Source organism: Mesoplodon bidens, assembly GCF_964165515.1.
Source record: "Mesoplodon bidens genome assembly, chromosome: 11".
In the NCBI taxonomy this organism is placed as follows: domain Eukaryota; kingdom Metazoa; phylum Chordata; class Mammalia; order Artiodactyla; family Ziphiidae; genus Mesoplodon; species Mesoplodon bidens.
The window spans coordinates 22347685-22371169 of record NC_138167.1 but is presented as its reverse complement, the minus strand read 5'-3'; the positions used below and the strand labels follow the sequence as shown (position 1 = coordinate 22371169).

The 23485-nt window shown below is 44.8% G+C and overlaps 1 protein-coding gene across 1 annotated transcript; it reads right to left on the bottom strand.

Moving 5' to 3' along the window:
* Window positions 1-2098: 2098 nt before the first annotated feature.
* KLHL42 (kelch like family member 42) lies at window positions 2099-23377 on the bottom strand. Its single transcript, XM_081248834.1, has 3 exons — window positions 22387-23377; window positions 12478-12671; window positions 2099-7580 (listed from the first exon to the last, which is right to left on the bottom strand). The coding sequence occupies exons 1-3, from the start codon at window positions 23256-23258 to the stop codon at window positions 7129-7131; spliced, it is 1518 nt and encodes a 505-aa protein (XP_081104960.1). The 5' UTR covers window positions 23259-23377; the 3' UTR covers window positions 2099-7128.
* Between the last annotated feature and the right edge of the window lie 108 nt (window positions 23378-23485).

The following is a 23485-nucleotide window of genomic DNA, read 5'->3' as shown; positions in this document are numbered from 1 at the left end:
TGCAAGAGCCAGAGTCTGTTTCAGCCAAAGGTGCATGAACAAAACGGTCAGACTGGGTTCTTGGAGCAGGGAAAGAAATCAGGTGGGAATTGTATCCCCAAACGCCTCCTGCCACATAGAGGCAACCATTTCCACGGAAGCAGCATTCCCTGGGATGTAGTCTGCAAGGGCAGAACCCTACTAACTCAGGTTGTCCCAAAGCTGAGGAAGACACTGGAGCCATCAAGCTGAGGTGGTGACAGAAATCACAAAGGCGGGCTCCAAGTTCAAGGAGCTGGGCTCCATTTGATCTGGGCCACTGGCCCACAGAGTTGCCAGAGATCAGATGTACCAGCATCTAACTGGGTTTTTAAAGGGTTTTGTTGCCAAGGAAATGTTTATGGCCTGCAGACAGGGGCCTGGGATTCCACAGCGCCTATAGAGGGTCTCAGGCTTCCTCCCCACAGCTCCCATAACCCTGCCAACAGGAACGTGGCCACCACCTGGGCACACCCATTCACGCATGGCCATGGAACACCCTGCTGCAGAGCAGAAGCATGGGCTCCCAGATTGCCCAGAAACCCACTCCACCACCAGGGCCCTTGCCAGCCGCTACCTGCAGGAAAATGTATGCCGTTTGGACAAGTGACTGTTGCATGCCACTTTCCCTTCTGCTTTTTCCCAAATGGCAATTTGTGACCTGCAGTGCCTCAGTTTCCTCAGCTGTAAAGGGGGGTAATATTCCTATTTACCACATGGGATTGCTGTGAGGATTAAATAAGTTAAATAGAAAAATGCCTAGATTTCCTGGCACAGAGCAAGTGCTCCGTTAGTGTGGGGTGTGTACGAAATAGTTAAGTTCTTCGTTAGTTTATAGACTGCCAGAAATGGGTGGTCACCCATGGGTTTCGGAGGGATGGATAATCCCTGACAACCCTGGACTTGGGACTCAAGTCCCAAGTGAGCTGTGATGTCATCTTTGGATACAGTAGCTGGATCTGATTTTTCATTGTTTCCCTTGAGGAAAAGATGAGTGTGTCTTTGATTTTTAATGGGGTAGTAGTAGTAGTTTAAGTTGGGTCATTCTTAAAATTGTATGTATAAGAAGGGCATGTGCGTGCACACGTGTTCCCACAGGCGGGGCACTCAAAGGATAGAAGATGGACATCAGCGACTTCCCTGGCGGTCCAGAGGTTAGCACTCTGCATTTCCACTACAGGGGTCCTGGGTTCAATCCCTGGTCAGGGAACTAAGATACTGCCAGCCGTGGGGAGCGGCCAAAAAAAACAAAAATGAAGAAGATGGACATCCGTAGGCCATCATCTAGTAACTGAACCCCGTTTTGTTTTCTGTTTTGCTTTGTTTTTATAAATTTATGTATTTATTTATTATTTATTGGCTGTGTTGGGTCTTTGTTGATGCATGTGGGCTTCCTGTAGCTGTGGTGAGCGGGGGCTACTCTTGGTTGTGGTGCGCAGGCTTCTCATTGCGGTGGCTTCTCTTGTTGTGGAGCACAGGCTCTAGGCGGGCGGGCTTCAGTAGTTGCGGCACGCGGGCTCAGTAGTTGTGGCGCACGGGCTTCGTTGCTCCGCGGCATGTGGGATCTTCCCGGACCGAGGCTCGAACCCATGTCCCCTGCGTTGGCAGGTGGATTCTTAACCGCTGTGCCACCAGGGAAGCCTCTGAACCCCATTTTGCGACACTGACCCCCAATTCCTCTCAGCCTCGCAGACAGTGAGTGCCATAACTAACACAATAGAAAAGGAGTTGTGTGTTTCAGTTTTCCTGGAGTAAGGGGCGCTTACAACAGTGGGAAGTGGTAGAAAACATAGATTGTGGAGGGTCACAGCTGCTAAACGGTGAGATTGAGACTTCATTCTTTTATTCATAATTATAAGGACTCAGAGACCCTCCTCCCCGCTCCCTCTTCTCCCAACACTAGCAGCTCTCGCGAGACGCCCCACGTGACTCCTCCTCCAGCCAAATGCCACCTCTCTAACTGGCTCACGTGTTCGCCTGGCCTTCCAGGCAGTCCGGAGCTCCCACGGCAGGGGCCTGTCTCACGCCTTGTCTGCCTCCTCCCAGCCCTGAGTGCACAGCTCATACTTCAAGGACAACATACACTGATTCAGAACTATTTTATTTGAAGAGATTTTCTTCTGTAGTTCTAAACACAAAGGAATGCTGTTTGAATAAGTGCTTCATAGGCATCATTGTACTGAAATGAATCATGTGATGTGTTTACATTTTAAGCCGCACGTGAAATTGAAGGCTCAATACAACCTTTTTAACAAAGAATCAGTCATAACAAAACATAACTATTCATTCTACGGATTATCATTTTGCCTAAAATGACCACTAGATATGAAAACATTGCAGAGACATCTAAAGAGCCCCCATTAAGTATTTTTTTAGAAAAATGACACAAGAATGCAAATGACATTTTCTTTCTCTTTACTAGTAAGAGACTGTGACATCCACTTGACAGAGCACAAGCCAACTCTATCAAGGTCATTTCAGCACCCTGTGCAACTCAAAATTGACCGTCTTTTACATTTAATCTGTCTCCTACAGGAATGGATAAAAATGGTTACGTCAAGTGCAGAAGTCAGCCTGTGTCAACTGATATTTTGTATCGTGTTCCTAAGTTAACACCAGAAAATGAAAAATAAATACTCTCATGTGAATGAAACATACCCTTTGACAGTTATCACAAAGGCAAAAAATCAACTGACTTTCAGTCAGGACTAGTGTCTCAATGTCCATTTCTTTATGAAAACTTTTTACGGAAGTGTGTTAAAGGCATAGGTACAAACGCACACGTGAACAGCTTCCTTTCTCCCAATACCTGCTTCCCTGGCTTTGCTCCTCCTTTTCATGGGATCAAGCTGCTGAGCTCTCAGCTCCATAAGCTGTGGAGCCTAGTAAGTATTTTAAATAAAGCAGATCTCATATCATTCTTTTCTGAAAAATGAAGTACAGAGAAGACTACGGAAAGCAGTGAGAAAAGAGCATATTGTGAAAAACAGAAACCATAGGATGCAATGCTCAAATCTAGAGAAAAGCTGGTTCATGATGATTGTTAGTCAACCATAAAGTAGGGGACAGATTGGAACCAGGACTGAAGAGGCAGGAAGGCCAGGGAGCCCCAGTGCACACAACAAAAGTGGGCATCTTCCAGACGAACAGTCTAGTTACGACCATCACGGCAAACAGTTTCACAAGGCTGTAAGATCTTCAAGGCCAGGGATGGTGGCTTACTTATGTCTGTATCCCCACTTCTTAGCACTTTCTTTCACATGATAGATATTTAATACATATTTCTGGGAACCAGGGAACTGAGCTGAATCAGCTCACTGCTTTCAAAGCCATCTTGGGCGGTGTCTACTCACGTAATTAATTCACTCCTCTGCCTAAGGCAGGGATGACAAATAGATTTCACCTCACTCTGATGGGACTGGTAGTGGATGCCTGGAAGCATTAATGACACAGATTTTAAAACCAGTTCCTGTCTGGGAGGAGAGGAGTGCTGCTCATTAACAATGCCTCCTTGAAAGAATGGTGACACAGATGTTCTGTATTCCCACCCCTGGTGCAGGAGAAAGGCATCTAACAACTCACCCATATTCCCTTTCTGTTGCTATGCTGTCTCTCGAGTACTCTGCATTAAGCCACTGCTTATTAAATGCTGGTCGACCAGGAAGGCCAAAGCCTTTCCACTTGATTCACCTGTGCAGCCAAACAGGTAGAGTCATGAATTTACCTGGAAATCTGAAAACACGGCATCCACACTGCTCAGTAATGGTTTATTGAAAGAGAACAGGCATTTACTTGATTCCTCTCTCTGTAGAGAAAGAGCTTTGTCCACCTCAGTACAACTTTAATTGATATCTAAGGCATTTGGAATTACTTGGGATTTTGGTTCCAAAAAAATGGCAGAGTGAAATTCTCTTTGGTATTCATGCTTCATCTACATCTACTTGCTTCTTACTAGTATCCATAACCTCCTCAGTACTTCACTGTTAAGATTTAACAAATACGGTTGAAATAGTCAACTCCTACACATTCATCAGAAAAACAAAGGGAGAGGCCTCTGAAACTAAGGGTGCAGAAGAGAAAGCCAGAAAGAATGACAGGAAGAACCAACAACCTTCCTCCAACAAGTCACACTCAGGACTCATTGTGCCATTCAGACCATTCTCAGTGAAATAGGCCGCTTCTGGCAGGGTGGCCACCACTGGGGTCCTCCCAGTAACTCCCCTCCCCACAGAGAGGTCAGCACCCCTCAGAAGCATCTCTGAAAAGAAGGAGAACATGTATAGAGAAAGAGAGGAAACAAAGGGAGACTTTCAAAGCAACATTGCCTTCATCACAGGTACAGCCTTTAGTATAACATTGGCACCAGTGAGAGAACAGGGCTAAATTAAAATTACCCTCAAAATGCCAACACAGCTGATGTGTACAGCAGGAAGGATCATGTCCCAAATCCACAGATCTGTCCTACTGCACTTTCCACTTTGCCTACGTACCACTGGCAGCCCCAAGGAACAGTCTTCTTAGGAGTCTGCGTATCTTAGAGCTTAATATGCCAGATGCGTGCAAATGCAAACACACACACACACACACACACACAGAGATGCACATACACACACACATCAAACCTGGTTTATAAAAAGAGCTTTGTGGATCAGAGTATGCCTTCACTTGGTCCAAGCATCTAATTGTCAGCATTCGGAAAATGGACCCAAAGAATGTAATGAGGAAGAGAACTGGTTGGCAGGAATAATACTGTATTTTTTACAAAGTGGGTATTTACGAGCTAATCTCCAATTGTTTGTCCAGAATTAATTCAACTGGCTAGAATCTTATGAATATATAAGGTTAAGCCTTAAAGACATTAAGATCTATAGTAACAAAAGTTAATGCTATCTAAAATAAATTAGATTTTTAAATATATGTAATGAAATTCTTGGTCACTGGAAATTCAATTCTATAATGAATATAAATTAATATAACTCTATTATTAAAGTACCATTTCCAGAAGATTTCAGTTCAGAGTTGTTGGGTTTTTTTTTTAAAAGAAAAAAAAGGCTAAGTATTTGAGAACAAATGGATCTGGCTTAGAAACCCTTAAATAGTGTTGAAAGGAGAGTGCTGATAAGATTTGGTGACAAGATGCAAAGATCTGTCTCCAGGTCCGCAATAAAGACACCTCATTTTACCTAACAGAAGTATTCCTGAAAAGTTATGCAACTAGAATTTTTACAAGTAGACCCTAATTTTTAATATACCATAATATATGTAAAGGAGGCCACAGCTGCCCGGAAATCCTGTGGTGACTCCTTTCGGGTAAAGTGAAGCCTGTCAAGGTTACTGCCTCCTCTGTGACAGCTGCATGGTGAATGCATCCTAGAGGCGCTCAGCACTTGTGCTGAGTGCATGAATTTGCTGCAACAGTTTTTCTTTTCCTACGGGAGTTTCTTAAAGCGAGGCATGCTGAAACTGGAATGTTAGGACAGAAAGATAGGGTCCAGCTCACAGTTTAAACTTATTCCATCACAGAAAATCAGAGAATCTCAGAAAGTGTTTTTCAATGACAATAAAATTTCTTTACGTGCATGTATACAGGCATATCTTGTTTCATTGTGCTTCACTTGATTGCACTTCGAAGATAATGCGTTTTTTACAAATGGGAGATCTGTGGCAACCCCACCTTGTCAGGTATAAGGGTTGGCATTTTTTAGCAATAGAGCATTTTTAAAGTAAGGTATGTACATTGTTTTTCTAGACGTAGTACTATTGCACACTTAACGGACTACAGTATAGTGTAAATATAACCGTTATACATGCTGGGAAACCCAAAAATTCTTGCAACTTGCTTTACTTGCTTTATTGCAGTGGTCTGGAACTGAACTATCTCCGAGATATGCCTGTATATTTTTAAAGAAATGCTGATCTGTAACTGGCAGAAGATTGTATTTATTTGTTAACTGTAAACAACTGCTTGAGCTGGGTTCCACTTGATTTAACAACCGAGGCAAGCAGAGCACATTACCAGGTTCCAGAAATCCTACCAGATGCCATTCCATCTCTGTAGGGGCTTCTTCCCCTCTCTCCAGCACAAACGTTTCAAAGCTACCCTCACCTTACCCCACAAAAGCAAAGCATGGATTAAAAAGCCGAGATTAAATTAGAAAGGTGCCTGACCGAAATATAAAGTCACTGTTTCAAACTTAAAAAAAAGAAGTCAAATACAGTCAATAAAAGTAACTCTCAAAGGCATTTTTCCCCCTTATTTGGTGCTTCCTTCCCTTCCCACTTAAATTTAAGACTCGATTTTTTTAAAAACATAGAGATCTGTCCTTTTAAAAGAACAGAATGAAACAATATATCCTCTTTTTGAAGAAATACAGAACGCCTAGCAATATGACCTATCTGACCACATAAATCTGCAATCTGCTACATAAATGAAATAAGAGGTTATACCTTCCTATTTACTCAGCATTTGTAACTGGAAAAAAAGACTGGAAAAATAGCTGAGAATGTTTTTATGCAGGTTTGGGGGAGGACTGGGTGCTGGGTTCCACTGGTGTAAGTTTCCTGGAAAGTCGTGTGCAAATAAAATATATGAACATAGAACCTATTTTAAACACACTGCAATACATGTGGGTGTGACCGGGGGAGAAAGACAGTGTTAATACGTTTGTCAAGTAAATTAATAACCAAAAAAATAATCTCTCACTTAAGGTATCAATGATATTCCAAGTGACCTAAATAAAACTGATTTTAAAATCATCTTTTCCATTCATGCCAATTATTGACTTTGGCCCTTTACCAAGCAGGCACGATGAATCTCCTTTTTGAGGATCAGTTTCAGTCACTGGCCCAAGGGTATCACATTTGTATGAAAACGTTATCATGGATTTGCTCCCATAATTTAAAAATCAATAATTAAAAAAATAATAAAGTTGGTCTCTTTTTTCCACAAGTTTTCAAGTAATTAGTTCAAGTAAGCGTATTTACAGCTTTTGTATAAATGGCCTAAAACCCACATTTTCCCTTTAAAAATCAGTCTCTCTCGAAATTGGACATTGTTTTCTTGTTTTTTGGTCTTGAACCAGGTTTCTTTTAAATACTAAGTCAATTCAGTCATGTCTCTGCTTTAGTGGGCAGATAAAGTGAGGAGACCAGCAAGTTGTGTCCAAAGGCTGGGAAGCGCCTAAAGGCTTCCCAGCTATCCGAAAAGATGTTGTACTTGAGGAAGACTCGGTGTTCCAAGCTGGTGGACAGGGTCACGTCTCTGCTCATGATGTAGATGCCGTCATTGTGAAGCGCGCACGTCAAGTTGAGGCCCGACTTGGACGTGTTCTCCTTGAGGTAGAGCCACTGGCGGGTGACAGTGTTGTAGGACTGCACGGTGAGCATGTCCTCGCTCTGGCTGCCCCTCCGGGTGGGCCCCAGCTCGTGGAGACAGCCCCCCACGATGTAGATGGTCTCCTCCACGGACACCATCTGCTGCTTGCGGATATGGACGTCGCACGTTTCAAAGAGCGTCCAGGTGTCAGCGGAGGGGCAGTACTGCAAGATGTTCAGGTTCCGGTCTGAAAGGCAGGAAGAAGCCGCATGATGACACAGCGACCGGGAGCAAGGCCGGCTGCCTGGGCTGGACATACACACCTACCTCCACCTGAGTGACTGGCTACCACAGAGGCAAAACTATTTCAGGAGAGCCGAGGTTGGGGAAATAGTTTTCGAAATGGCTGGGAGGAGATCCGTGCAGAATCATCCCCACTGGCCTGCCGTTCAGGTACGTCCCCTGCCTGGGAGGCTGTCAGAGTCGGTCAGGCCAGGACAGGGGGATGAGCCGCTGGGACGGAGCATCCCCTCCTCCCTGGGACCCTTGCACCTTTGAGAACCACCAGGCCAGCGTACAAAGAATCCGAGCCTCAGAATCCTCATCAGTATCTACAGAATGACTCACTGCTTAACGCAGACGACAGGCAGAGCCCCAAGAGGATCTATCCTTGACGACAGATTCTACAAAACAAGCCAAGCGAGCCGAGCAGGATCTCTGGAGCTGTCTAAAGGGCGCAGAGCTGCAAGTCAGGAGAGATGCAAGAAAATCTCACCTCTGACCTTCAAGCCACAGAATCACTGGCAATTCTGTTTCCCAACTGTAACACCAACTGTAACACTGGCAAAGGCCGTTCCCCCTTCCCCACCCGTTTCACAAGAGATGGTTAATTATTGTGTGGATAAAATCGGATGGTAGATGAAAGACTACCCTGACATCATTTTGAATAGCTTTTTCAAGGAAAAATATTGCCTACTCTCTTTTTGAAAAATGCTTGTGAAATTTAAAATATCTAGCTTCATTTTTCTTTTTTTTATTGTTCCTTTTGGTTTTTTTTCTCCTTTTCTCCTCAAGGAAAGAATAAATGGAATATTTTAGACTGAGAAAAAAAAATTAAAAATGCTCTGAATTGGGGCTTCCCTGGTGGCGCAGTGGTTGAGAGTCCACCTGCCGATGCAGGGGACACGGGTTCGTGCCCCGGTCCAGGAAGATCCCACGTGCCGCGGAGCAGCTAGGCCCGTGAGCCATGGCCACTGGGCCTGTGCGTCCGGAGCCTGTGCTCTGCAACGAGAGAGGCCACAACAGTGAGAGGCCCGTGTACCGCAAAAAAAAAAAAAAAAAAAAAAAGCTCTGAATTAGCCAAAATAATGAACTTTCTGTTTGTTGTTGTTTTTTAAACAACAAAATCAGTGTAAGAGACAGCCCAGCTTGGGAACTGATGTCCAACTAAAGCGCACAGCCTTTGGATGGCTGCAGAAGCTGGGAGGAGTACTTCCTCCTAAGACAGAAGGACCCACCCACAGTGGGCAGTAATTAGAGCTCCACTGTGCTCTCTGCTACCAAGTCAAGTGTCTCCTAAGAGGGCACAGAGGGAAGGGAAAGGAGCCCAGATCCTGTGTGTGCAGCCGTCCGGAGCCTGCAGAAATGTCAAAACTGTTACAGCTTCTGTTTTCCACCAAGACTATGACCTCCCGCTCTTTCTTTTCTTTGTAGCCATTGTGACACAGCTCATCCTAGGAGTCAGCCCTAGGGAGTTTGGTTACTAATCTATCCAACTAGTGCTCCTTAGTAACCTGGCTCCCCACCCCACGAATAAAGGACTTATTCTAGCAAAGCTTCAATGTATTTATTTCTCAGGTCCGGGTCTGAAGGTCCTTCCAGGTCTTCTGTAAATGTTTTCTCTCCTCACCCAACAAGGGCTCAGACCATGATGAGGTCGTTTGAGTTGGCGGAAAGATCTTTCTGCTTTTACATTTAGAGTCGATTCTGACATTTAACAAATCACCTTTCTTCCCTTTAGTGGTTACTACTACTTTCTATCGAATTTCATTTCTTCAGTGCCGGCCAAAGAATTAAAATAACCAAACAGCTATCATAAAAATCACAAACTATTCCTTACTAAATTTTAAAAGTCTCACCTAACGTAAGAAGTCGGCAGGCTACGAAGCCAACTTTAAGTCCTGAATTTTTTTTTTTCATGACAATTATGACTTCTTGTTTTAAAGACAAGGAACTATTAGGAAGTGCTGGGAAGAGCCCAAGCAGAGGAGGAGGGGGGCTTCAGAGGACGAGGAACTGTCCTGCCCTCCCATCGTAGAAAACTCGTTTTCTGTCCTTACACAAACAGTCATCCATCCGCATCACCTAACCATCCCATCGTGGGGATTTGGCTCGGGAAAGCCGGGACAGGAATCACAGTGGGTGGCCCAAGTGAAGAAGGCACATTAGTAGTGGCTTGTGAAACTGGAAAACACACAAGCAAAGGTTTTCCAGGTCAAATCTAAAGAACGTTTGCTCAGCCAGGGTCATGGAAAAACTAGGAAATCTACCAGCTGCATAGTCTTCAGGTTACAGGGCTGCCTGTCAGTGCTTCCCAGCTCCTGGTTAGAAGAGAAGCCAAGGGATATTATGTGCATTGGGTCAGCCCACAGGGCGCATTCTGTGTCACAAAATCTAGGGAGGAATCAGAATTCTTAGAAATGTGCAAAAGTAAATAACTGTATTTACTTTTCTAGGAGAGAAGACACACAGATACACATAGAGGTACATATGCATGCACAGGAATTCTCCCGGGTCTATGGTTTAGTTAAGTCTATAAAGTTGACCACTGTAACCTGAACACCAACGTTGAAGGTGAAAGAAATGACTGCTAGGTCTCATTTTCTTTCAATTATCCGTAAAGGAAAAGCTGGCAATTATCTTATCATCAGTGGAGAGTCACTAGGGACAAGTAATGAAAACTTGGAGTGAAAAAGAAAAAACCTCACCGTTCTCCTCCTCCCATGTCACCACTGCCTCTTCTTAAATGCATAAATCAACATACCACCTGTAGAAAGCTGAATGGTGACTCCTTGAAACATATGTTCATCTTCTAACCCCCAGAACCTTTGAATGTGACGTTTTTCGGAAAAAGCGTCTTTGCAGATGTAATTTAGTTAAGAATCTCAAGACGAGGTCATCCTGGATTACCCAGCTGGGCTCTAAATCCAATGAGATGCATGTCTTTATAAGAGACAGAAGAGGAAGACAAGGATACACACAGAGGAGACAGAGACAGGGATTGGAATCACGCAGCCTCTAGCCAAGGAACACCTGGCGCCACCAGAGCCGGGAAGAGGCAAGGAAGGTTTCTGCCCTAGAGCCTTCAGGGGGAGCGTGATCCTCCTGGCACCCTGACTTCAGACTCCTGGTCTCCAGAACCGTGAGAGGATACATTTCTGTTGCTTTAGGCCACCAAGTTTGTGGTCATTTGTTAAGTAAGTCAGCCACAGGAAACTAAAACACCGCCTACCACCCTCCCCACCAATCAACTGTTTAGAGGTACTCTAAGAAGTGTTCATCAAATTCTTTTGCGGGCTTCCTTGGTGGCGCAGTGGTTAAGAATCCGCCTGCCAGTGCAGGGGACACGGGTTCGAGCCCTGGTCCAGGAAGATCCCACATGCCACGGAGCAACTAAGCCCGTGCGTCACAACTACGGAGCCTGCACTCTAGAGCCCGCAAGCCACAACTACTGAGCCTGTGTGCCACAACTATTGAAGCCTGTGCGCCTAGAGCCCGTGCTCCGCAACAAGAGAAGCCACCACAATGAGAAGCCTGCACACCGCGACTAAGAGTAGGCCCCGCTCACTGCACCTAGAGAAAGCCCAGGCGCAGCAACGAAGACCCAACACAGCCATAAATAAATAAATAAATAAATAAAAATTAAAAAAAAAAAAAATCTTTTGCTGTCACCAAAAAAAAAAAAAAAAAAAAAGTAAATCAGATGCTCATAAAATACCTTACATTTAACTTCTTCCTCAAACATATATCCCCAAAACAAGACACATCTGGTTATGCTGAAAAGAATTTTTGGCACCTACTTCATATTATTATTACGTGGATTTCTGTTCTTTGCAAAGTTATAAATGGTCACATGCAGCTTCCTGGGGCCATCAGCAGCACGCCTGTTATCAGCCAGGGCTGGAGAGCTCTGTCCTGCCCATATCACACCATACAGAGGTGATAGGTTATTTCACTATGTCAAATATAATGGTAACTCTACTACTTCAATGTGGCTAAGAGTCCAGTTATGCCTTTTCTAAAAGTTCTGGGCATTATACAGTCAGACAGACCAAAAGAAGAAATAAACTGTCTTGGCCATGAGATAACTTGGAAACAACTGCTTTAAGGGAAGGAAAGAGATAACAGGAAAGACACACCTCTTCCTGGTGGTCCACCATTGCCTTTCTTACGGTTAATAATAGAAAACCAAGTAACAGAAAACCAAGCTGTGAGATGCTTCCTACCAAGACCAGCAGTATAAAGCCTCTGGAGAAACTTTTTATTTCCACATCATTAACTATAAAATGCCCACCCACAAAAGTGAAAAACACATATGTACGGTTCAATAAACAGCACAACCCCTTCCCATCACTGGTCAGGAAAGAATTCTCTTCATGTACTTGCTCCTTCTATGATATGGGAACAACCACCCGGAGCTGAATTTCTGGAATCTGTATCTGATATGCTTGTGCCCAAACACAAGGGAGAAAGTGAAAACAAAGATCTGCAAGAATGCTGTGGCACTAAATTCCATACTGTTGGACGGGGCGGATTCAGTGTGCGTTTGGGAGAAGGATGGGAGTTACCCAGCCAAGTCACAGGATGGCGGACCACAAGGTGGGGTTTCCAAAGCAGGAAGAAAATACATTTTTGTTCACAGCTCCCCCTCCCCCTTTCAATTTTCACGCTCACACAAAGGCATCAAAGGCCCCTCCTGTCCAAACTGCCCCTGTCATACAGGATGCTCTTTTTTCCAGATACGTAAATATATACTATGTAATACATAAAATCACACTAGAGGGTTTCCTCCAGCCCCTGCTGCCCTTTCCCAGGGTGCCAAAACTCACGTGTAGGAGGACCACCTACTAGGCCCCTTTACTTACCTCTCGTCGTATATCCTCCAATGACGTAAATCTTCCCCTTACACTCACACGCAGAAAACTCAGCCAGAGGGTTTGGTAAGGGTGCCACGAAATTCCAGGCATCCTGCTCAGGGCTGTAACATTCAACGTTAGAAACGGCCTGCCCACCAATGGCATAGAGTTTTGAATTAACAGCCACGAGTTTGAAGTTAGACCTGAAAGAGAGACACAAAGGTCCACAAAGTCAGTTCTTTTGATCATTCAGAAGACTGGGACTTCCCTGGTGGTCCAGTGGTAAAGAATCCACCTTACAACACGGGGGACGCAGGTTCGATCCCTGGTCAGGGAACTAAGATCCCACAGGCCTCGGGGCAACTAAGCCCGTGCGCCACAACTACGGAGTTCACACACCTCAACGAGAGAGCCCGCATGCCACGAACTACAGAGCCCACGTGCCCTGGAACCCGTGCGCCACAACTAGAGAGAGAAAACCCACATGCCACTAGAGAGAAGCCCACGCACCCACAACGAAGAGTCCACGTGCCGCAACGAAGACCCGACGCAGCCAAAAACGTAAATTAAATAAATAAATAAATGATAATTTTAAAAAAAGAAGTAAGACAAAAGGGACTTTCCCAGTCCAGTGGTTAAGACTCCACACTTCCAATGGAGTGGGCAAGGGTTTGATCCCTGATTGGGGAACTAAGATACCACAAGCTGCACGGTGCAGCCAAAAATAAAATGTACAGCTTTTGAAAGCAAAAAATTAAGACAATATACACAAGAAAAAAGAAGTAAGACAATGGCATGATCTGCTAAAGCAGGGTGAGGAATCTGCTGGATATTTGAAGGAAATGAGCTCTCCAATTTGGGTGCTATTCTGCCTGGGGACAAAGGAATGACTGAACGGCATCTCAAATTTCACTCTTGTCCTCAAGAATGCACAAGTTTGGTGCATTCTCCAAACTTTAGCTATTGAAGATAAGCAATTCAATATAATAAGGGCTGATCTTGCTTTGCTTAAACCAAGAACCACTTTGTACATGCTAAACTCAATACCTCTATACTTCAATAAAAACAAATTTAAAAATATAATTCAATAAAAAATAGAAAAACCCCACAACATTGTAAATCAACTATACTTCAATAATAAATAAATAATAAATAAAATAAACTCAATCCCTCTTTCAAGAGTGGGAGCAAGTACCCACCCCATTCCCTTGCCTCTCTCTATTCCCAGTGGGTAGGCTCCATCCTAGGTACACACCAGTGCTGCCTACACAGACAAGCACATGCAAAGGTTGTTTGCTACAGGGTGGTCCAGACACCCCTTTACCATGAGTTCACCTAAGCAGATCACTCACCCACCCTCCTCGATATGAGGGCAGCTTCTATATTGCTTCACAACATATAAGGTAGGGGGAGGTAAGCACTGAACTAATTAAAACTATTTTGAGGGCTTCCCTGGTGGCACAGTGGTTGAGAGTCCTCCTGCCGATGCAAGGGACGCGGGTTCGTGCCCCGGTCCGGGAAGATCCCACATGCCGCGGAGCGGCTGGGCCCGTGAGCCATGGCCACTGAGCCTGCGCGTCCGGAGCCTGTGCTCCGCAACAGGAGAGGCCACAACAGTGAGAGGCCCGCGTATCGAAAAAAAAAAAACAAAACTCTTTTGATCTGGCATTCTTAGGGTATTCACACATGTTAACTCAACAAATATCTCTATCAACAAATGATCACCTATAACAAGAGTAAATAATTTTAAAAAGAGAAACGCATTGGTTTTAAGGGCCATATTCAGTCATACAATTAAACTCTGTTTATCGGCTTCGGATACTAAATAAAAGCCTCATGACTTTTGAATTGAAAAGAAAAACATTAATTTCTTTCAATGTAGTACATAAAGATTAATGGACTCTTTGAAGGTCAGGAAGGATATAAGCATTTGGAAGTGCTGGGTCAGCCGACTGTGATACGTGCAACCATCTCAAGTTTACAGTAATACGAGCAGCAGCACAAAGCAGGAGACCTGCTTCCAGACCCGCTCTGCTGATAACCAGCTATCTGACCTTTGTCTCTAGTGTGGGGACCATGCCCATCACAGGGTGGTCGAGACAATTACACCACACAGCTTATCAGAAAGTACTACCCAGAGAAAAGATACCATCACTAAAATTTCTCAGTTTTCTAGTGTTTGAAATAAAGAAGGTAGAGCCGGTGCATTTAGAGGCCTCATCTAACGCCAACACAATGAGCTCTTCAAAAGTAACAACATCCTAAGGAAGAATGGGGGGTAGCGGCTCCAAATGGAAAAAGCATGTAAGAGGGGAGATGAAAAAGCAGCAGTGAACAGGCAGCCATGCCTGATCTCCTGACAGGTGTTTAATAAACAATGGTGCATTATGATCTAGAACATATGTGAGTAATCGTCACCTATTAAAAAGTTAAGATTCTTTTCAAAGGTCCCTGTAATGTTTACATTACATTAAAAAGGAGTTTTAGCTTAGTTTTGTTTTTCAAATCAGAGAGTAAATAGGGTATTCTTCATCAAGAACCTCATACTGTCCACTGAACTCAGCCAGTCACTCCGTTTTTCACGCCAATAGACTTCACCGGGGTGGCAGTTACTGGGGGGTCCTTGGTTCATGTTGCTTACCTTTCCTGCTGCCAATGGTCCTTAAAATCTGACCATGATGCCCTCTCTGTGTGTGCCAATCTGGGGATCCGAAGGAAATAAAGCTTAAAATTTGACCAGCCCACAACCTGTGTTTGCTTCCCAAAGGTACACAGATAGTAAATTTTGTAAGATCAAAACAGTTCTTGATATTCCTCCAGCATAATCATTTGCCCTAAGCAATATGTAAGGGGCTTCTTTCTGAGGCTGAACAAATAGGCAGTTGAAAGTAAACAACTCAGTCTCTCCAGACCCCAACATGCTCAAATTCACTTGAAAAGAGAAACACTTTTCCAGTGTTGAATTTGTTTTATGATGCAATTGCCTCCCCAAAACAGGCCACTTGATGAAGAGGCACACTGCCAAGGATTATGAGCCCAGGCTCGTACGGGGACGTCTCAGCTCCCCCACTCAACAGCTCTGTGAGCTGGAACAAGTCACTAAATCTCAGTTGATCTGAGTCTCCTCAGTAAGGAAAAGAAATGTACGTTGTAAGAGTTGAAAAGGGTAACTTGCAGAAAGAGGTCACCAGAGGGAATGCTGGCCTGCATGTCACTGCCTACGTTTCTTAACCTCAGGAGGATGGGTTTCTCATTTGCCAACGGCAATAGTCACTGGCTGTAATGGACGAAGTGCTCTCGCTTCCATAAATTCTTGCCTTTGCCCATTTTCTGAAAATAACTTTTCTACTCTTCACATTCTGAAGGGTAAAGCTATGAATCCAAGCCATCACTTATTTTTAAAAAGTATCACCTCTACAGTGCTTTCGGGTTTTTTTTTTATAAATTTATTTATGTATTTTTGGCCGCGTTGGGTCTTCGTTACTACACGCGGGCTTTCTCTAGTTGCGGTGAGCGGGGGCGACTCTTCTCATTGCAGTGGCTTCTCTTGCTGTGGAGCACGGCGTGCGGGCTTCAGTAGTTGTGGCACACAGGCTCAGTGGTTGTGGCGCACGGGCTTAGTTGCTCCACGGCATGTGGGATCTTCCCGGACCAGGGCTCGAACCATGTCCTTGCATTGGCAGGCGAATTCTTAACCACTGCGCCACCAGGGAAGTCCCTACAGTGTTTTCTTAATATTGATCCCTGACATACTCCATTCAGGAGGCAAAAAGAATTTTAAATCAAATAACGATTTGTTGTAGCTACATACTTGACTTACAGTAAATAGAAATGAAAGTGAGAAGACTGAGATGACGATCTAATTTCTACTTCACTTAGAAGAAATAAAAAGCTTTTGAAATCCTTAAAAGCTGAGTAACACGAACCAAGCCAACCACCAGCACACAGGTATCAAAGACTAACAAGAGCTATTATAACCATCGGAAGGGCAGGACGATTCGGGGTCTGAGTGGCTTAGAGTGCGGGCCCTGTGATATGTGCAAGTTAATGAAACTCACTGAGCCTCAGTTTCCCCTTTGGGAAAATGTGGCCAATAATAATGCCTGTCTCAGAGAGCAGGACATAGGGAGGACATCTAAAGGAGTGACCATGACATGCAGCCCTGAGTGAGAGCTCAAGAAATGTAAACCACTGTTAGGATTTGTTGCTTAGAAAAGTTGTTACCATTAGGGTAAAACTCAGAATAAAAGGCAAGCTCCTGGGCTTCCCTGGTGGCGCAGGGTTGAGAGTCCGCCTGCCGATGCGGGGGACACGGGTTCGTGCCCCGGTCCGGGAGGATCCCACATGCCATGGAGTGGCTGGGCCCGTGAGCCACAACTACTGAGCCTGCGCGTCCGGAGCCTGTGCTCCGCAGCGGGAGAGGCCACGGCAGTGAGAGGCCCGCGTACCACAAAAAAAAAAAAGTCATGGTTGCTCCCTACTACCTACCACCTCTGAGCAAACCTAACGCACAAAGCAGTTTAAACTGCTGGCCAAAATTATACTGGGGGGAGGTGAACAGACATAGAGTTTACTTCATACTATCCTTGTGCTCCACTGCACTTCACCACAGAGGACAAAATCTCTTGAAGGTTTCATGACTCTAGAAATGCTGTAAAATACTAAACTCTGGCTCAGAGGAAAGGGGACAGTCAAAGCTGACAACTGTAATTCCTTCTCTGCCAGGAGACTTGTTAGGTTTCTCTCCCAACGTTGCTGTGTTCACACAGAAAACAGGATGGCACAACCCGACTCCGATTTCAGAGCAAGGGTGCAAGTCAACAGAAGATACTAGAGATAACTCTAGAAATAGAGAAATTAATGAACTGATGGCTGCAACAGTGCCAGTTCCTGCAAGTTATTGCTAATTAACGTGAGGAAGGGAAGCAAGCAATTCTGGGGGCACAGAAGCCTTTACACGTAAAAAATTACGTCCTGACACCTCCTGAGATCAAATTCACGTTCAGACCACCGGGCAGTGCTGTGTACGGACTTCAAAGCAGCCTCTCCAACAGTGCTGTGTACTCACATTGCTGTTTTCAAGTAGTGAGCACAGCACTAAACGTTTCTTTGTGTTTTTGGTTTGTTTTTGTTTTTGCACCATTTTCTCCAGGGTGCAAAGGGCTTTATGAAATCTCCCAGTCCCAGGGTTCCCGCCTATCTCTTGTTATTTAAGATTCTGGGATCACTGCACTGTTCAGTCCCTGGGGAAAGCGGGCTGCTCTGCCTTTGACCTCTTTGTCAACCATCCGAATACATCGCAAAGGCAGTGAATCGAGGTAGATGTGAAATGCTGTGTAACCAGAGGCCTAAAGGTGCCCTTTGTACTCAAGGTTCTAAGTTTCCTCCAGTGTTTTCGGAACCTGTGTTGAACGCATTATCCAGGGATAATCCCACTCTAGGTTTCATTTTTATTTGTCTCATCATCCAAAGTCAACTACAAACTCCTTCTGGGCAGGAGCCATATCATCTTTGTTGTTTATTCAATAGTGACTAGAATAATGCTGGCACAGAGGCTGAGGTGAGGCTGAGGCACACACAATGAAATTCTGAAAAGCAATGCAGTAGCATGAAATATCTGTGCTCCACTTCTTGGAAGAAAATCATTTTTAAAAGGAAAAGTTAAAGGTCTGCATGAAGATGGTCACTGTCAGTCATTAAGCCGAAACTTATAAACTCTCTAAACAATATCTAGTCAACGGATATTTACGTTTCGGTTACTCTAATTTTTACACACCTTGAGCAATTTACTTTCTGTGCCTCAGTCTCTGCCTCTGTAAAATGGGAACATCCCTAATATAATCCTTGTGAAGAATAAGTGAGAGGATACATGCAAAGCTGTAGGAACAGTACCTAGTACAGAGTAAATGCTTAATTAAATGTTACTATTATTTTTCAGCTATTCTAAATAACTATAATGACTGTTACAAGATAAAAATATTCACTGTAATGTTACATTTTAAAAGAACAATATATATATATATATATATACACATGTTCACTTTTATTACAATAATGTAAAATATATTCCACGATTCAAAAAAGCCAAGCATTTTTAAGCATCCATTATTTATTGGACACCATGTTAGCAGTATGAATATACATAAGCATTGAATAAGCAATAGGTCCCAACTGGAAGGGAGAGAAACAAACATAAACAGAAGATTTCAATTCAAGGTGAGGAGTGTGCTAGAAAAGCATGAAGTTTGATCATTTAGCCCAACTGAGGGTTCAGGAAGGGACTCCTGGTTGAGACCATGTCAGATCTGAGTCAAAGTATGAAGGAGATAAAGAAGGGTACAAATTCCGATATGGAACCCAATTTAAAAAAATATAATGAAAAAAAAGTGTAGGGAAAAAAAAGAACAATAATAACTAGAAAACACCTAAGAATAATTCTAACAAAAAATACACAGACCATGCAAAGGTAATAAAAGAAACCTTTTCTGATGGACCAAAAGACCCAGATAAATACATTGAAAAACAAGCCATTTTTCCAGCTACAAAGTATCAGAAATCTGTGAATCCTCCTCCAGATTAACCTATGATACAATGTAATTCCAGTCAAAATTCCACCAGGACTTGACAAGGTGATTCTAAAGTATATCTGAAGGAGAAAATGTATGAAGAATAACCAAGAGAATTAAAATAAAACAAAACAGAACAAATGGGTGTCTGTTCTACCAGACAAGATTCCCAAGCTACAAAAATTTAAAAATGTGTCATTGGTAGAGGAATGGCCAATCTACCAATTTGAAAACAGGAAAATTAGCATAGGATAATTGATTTAGCAAATCACAGTGAAGAATTAAGGCTATTGGGACATTCAGAGAACATGTTATAACCTTATAGTATGCCTTATATGAAAATAAATCCCAAGCAGATTCAGATGTCAAGGTAAAGTGGCAAAACTATAAAAGTAATAGAGCACGAGATAGATGAATATTCAGTCTTGGCTTGTAGAAGCCTTTCATATGCAACATAAAAAGCTCATAGGACCCACGTGACCAATCTGACTACAAAATATTTAAAATCTCTTCCTATTAGAATACGCTATAAACCTGAAGTCCAAAACTGGAGGCTCACAAGGCCAGTTGTGGCCTACACTTTGTTTTGTCTACAAGGTTTGTGTTGTCGTTGACTTGCTTGCTTTTTAAATGGAGTAAGTTGCCAACATTTAAAAATCAGGATATCTGGATGTCTGGCAACACCATTCCTCACGCCTTTGCGGCAGTAACCAGCTGTGGCCAAGAGGTGGAGCCCTCTTGCGGTGGGTCAGTAGCTCTCTGGTTCATCATAACTCTCACCCACCCCTCTACTCACTGACTTCACCTGCCTGGTCAACTTAAGGCATTTCCTTTTTGAGCCTTCTGATAAAGTAAAGGCAGGGGAAAAACATGTGCAACATTACCTAAGAGACGAGTGACTAATATCTATATACATGAAGAGAATTTCTAAAATGAATACGAAAAAGATAAGCCAATTTTTTGAAAAACGGCAAAGGCCATTTATAAAAGATAGACAAATGGCCAATAAACATATGAAACAATCTCTCTTCCAAGCAGAGACATTCACACCAGTGTTTTTGCCTACTAGATTGGTAAAAATTTAAAAATGATGATAATGTCTTATCTTAGCAAGAGTATAGCGAACTGGCAAGCTCAAACGCTGTTGACAGGAGAGGGAACTAGAACAATCCTTTGATGGGCGATTTGGCAGAAGCTACCAAAATTTTAAATGCATGTACCCTCTGCCCCACCTATCCAGGGATTGTAGGCATTTGCCATATAGAACTAACTCACATATGCCTACTAAGCTAGGCACACGTATACCAAGATGTTCAACACGGCATTGTTTATTAATGGCAAATGGAAACGACCTAAATGGTCACGAATAAGGGAAGAACTAATTACAGTACTGTGCATCCATAGGCTGGAACACTGCACAGCCGTTAACAAGAGTGAGGGGGATCTACATTTGCTGATACAGAAAAAACTCTCAGAGTGGAAATATCAAGGGCCATAATAATCAGCATAAGCTCATCAATTTTAGAGTAAAAATATGTATAAGATGCACAGACACCCCAACATGTATATACATACATGTATACATTTTTCCCTGTTAACCACTATCCCCATATATATAAATATACCTTTATAATGTATAAATATAAATGTTTGTATACTTATATAACTATGTCTACAGATAGACATATTTTTTTACTCCATGGTTTTTCATGTCATTTACAATTTTTCTAAGCATGTATTCATGCATTACTCAAATACTTTTTTTTTCCCCCTAAAGAGGACAGTAAGGGCATTCCTGGGGGCGGGGGGAAAGGACTACCAAGGATTTGTGGAGAAAAGAGAATCCCATGAGGTGCCGTGTTAGAGTTGTGGAGCTAGGGGTGGCGTGTTGAGCACCAAATGTACAGCGGGAGACACATGTGTAGAGGTGACAACCTTCTGGGCCTTGTACCCCTAATCTGAGCACCACCCATCACCACTGCATGTTCCTTTGTTGCTTCAACTAAAGCTCTTAGAATCTGTTTAAAAATAACACTCTGATATCAAATTTTGAATACATCATCCCAATGGTGTAAATAATGCACTAAAGAAGGGCTGGAAGAAAATAAGCCAACCTGTAGATGGTTATCACCTCCAGAACAGAGGGAGTGGGAGTGAGAGTCTTTCTGCTTCTTCATTCTTTGACATTTTCCCAGTTTTCTAGAATAACTATGTATTTTTTATCATCCGAAAAAAACACCTTCCAAATTGAATTTTATATTATAGTAGAAATAACGCCAGTGGACCCTCCCCAACTTAGGCTGGGGGGGGGGAACCCTGAGTCAAGTAAATATGTGTAATGACCTTCCCATTCCTGTTAAGAGTTTTTGGGGTTTTTTTTGCCTCGCTGTCAGTCCCCCAACTCCTCGTTCCACACTTCAGAGCAGGAACCATGGTGGGGTTTGAGATGGGTACAGGTGGACAAGAAGAAAAGGTATTCCTGTCCTTTTTTCGGTTACACTGATTCTTCTTCCCACTTCTGAATGGCTCTGGGCCATCTTGGGCCCTACCATCTTTTTTTCCCCTACCACTTCTTCCCATAATGCTCTTTGCTCTTGTTTTCCAATACTTTTCCTGGTTCTGTTCTCTCCTCCTCCCCCCAATCTCCGCCTTTTCTCTGCCTTTCTTCAAGTCACCCAAGTGCATGGTGGGAGGGATTTGAAGGATGGGAAGGGAGAAGGCTGGCATGGATGGTTATGTTCTAATTCTGCAGGTGACCAATGTCAGGCTCAAGTCTTGGGTCCATAATGAAGACTGTCTGGGAAGAAGAGTGATATGCAAGAGAGAGGACAAAAAGTAAGAAAGGTAATCCTGTATAGCTAATATTAACACAAGTCCAATGATTATTTTCCGATCATAGACTGGTGCCTCAGTACGGAAAGCTTCAAAGTCATTAACAACAAGATCCTCCAAAGTCAGTGTACTGCCCGTGTGTCATTATAATCAGGATTAGTTCCTAAAAAACAAAAAAAGGTAAAAATACAAGCAAAATTAAAGAGAGCTTTCTTTGAAAGTATCCTTCTAGGAAACCACAGACATCTTTTTTTTTCCACTGAGACGCCAAAAAAAGGTAATTTGTCTAACGGCGCAATACCTGCAAGGAAACTACTCAGCTAGTTGACCTCACTAGGGCCTCTGCTTCCTAGCAAGTTCTTAGTTCATCGGGAACTTTGCCAGAGTCAAGGCCAGCAACACTCCCGAGGATGTCATTCCCACCTCAGCACAACCTCCTGTGACTGCCCAGTAAACACGCGGGAACGGACTCCCGAACAGGTGGATGCATGGGAAAGCAGCAGAGCAGCTGGGTGCTTACCTCTTCTGGTTCATGGAGGCCACCTGGAGCCACTCGTTGGTGCTGGGGTTATAGGAATGCGCCGCGGAGATCTCCTGGCTGGTGATCCTGTAGCCGCCCACGATGAAGAGGTAGTTGTCCAGGATGGCGGACCCGTACCCCCTGACATTCACCAGGTCGGGAGGAAGGTTGTTGGCCAGCGGGAACCAGCGCTCAGTCATCTCCTCGTACCTGAGCATGGACGGGGGCTCCCCTTGGTAGGGGTGAGGGGCCAGGGGTCCCCCCAGGAAATCCCCCAGCGCCACGAGGACAGGAGTCCCGGTCATCCGGGCCTCTCTCAGCCTCTGCTTCAGGCTGACATCCCCGGGGGCTTGAGGAGACGAGCCCAGGAGGTGGAACTGGGGCTTGCACAGCACCTCGTGGAAGTGGAAGGCCATGAAGCGCAGGCAGGCCTCCTGCAGGTCGGGCAGCCCGTACACCTGCGCCAGGCGGTACAGCTCCAGGCAGTTGGTGAGCCGCACCTGGGACAGCAGCAGCTGCAGCAGGGACGTGACCTGCAGGAACGAGGCGGCCTCCACCAGCTCGGACAGTAGGCTCACCTCGTCCATGTCCTCCTCCTCCTCCCCGACACCGCCCGGCTCCCCGCGCCGGCCCAGGAGCCAGCCTTCGCGGGCGCCGCCGGCGTTGATAAAGTCCAGCACCAGGCGCAGGCCCGGGGCGCTGAGGCCGCGCAGCTGCTGCACCTCGGGGCCGCCGGCCTCCGGGCTCCGGGCCTCGCGCATGCCGGAGCGGTAGAGGGCGCGGAAGTAGTCGCTCTGCTCGATGAGCTTCCTCTTGCTCACCGGGTAGCAGCGGTCCTCCAGGCGGATCTGCACCATCTCCTCGGCCGACATGGCCGGGGGCCCGGGGGCGGCCGGGGCTCCCGCCAGCTCTGAGCGCCCGCCTCCCGCCCCCGTGCGCTCGCCGGGTTCCGGGGCGGCCGCCGAGCGCGGGCACCGGGAGGAGGCGGCGGAGGCGGAGGCGGCGGAGGCGGAGGCGGCGGAGGCGGGGGCGGCGGAGGCGGGGGCGGCGGCGGCGGGGCCGGCGCAGGGCCGCCCGCGCCCGCCCGCGCCCGCCCAGC

Excerpts from the sequence above, each read along its gene's own strand:
- KLHL42 (XM_081248834.1), bottom strand. The coding sequence starts at position 23,258 with ATGTCGGCCGAGGAGATGGTGCAGATCCGCCTGGAGGACCGCTGCTAC. Across the intron at positions 12,672-22,386 it reads GCCTCCATGAACCAGAAGAG|GTCTAACTTCAAACTCGTGG; the intron begins GTAAGCACCCAG and ends TCTCTCTTTCAG. Across the intron at positions 7,581-12,477 it reads TGGAGGATATACGACGAGAG|ACCGGAACCTGAACATCTTG; the intron begins GTAAGTAAAGGG and ends CCTGCCTTTCAG.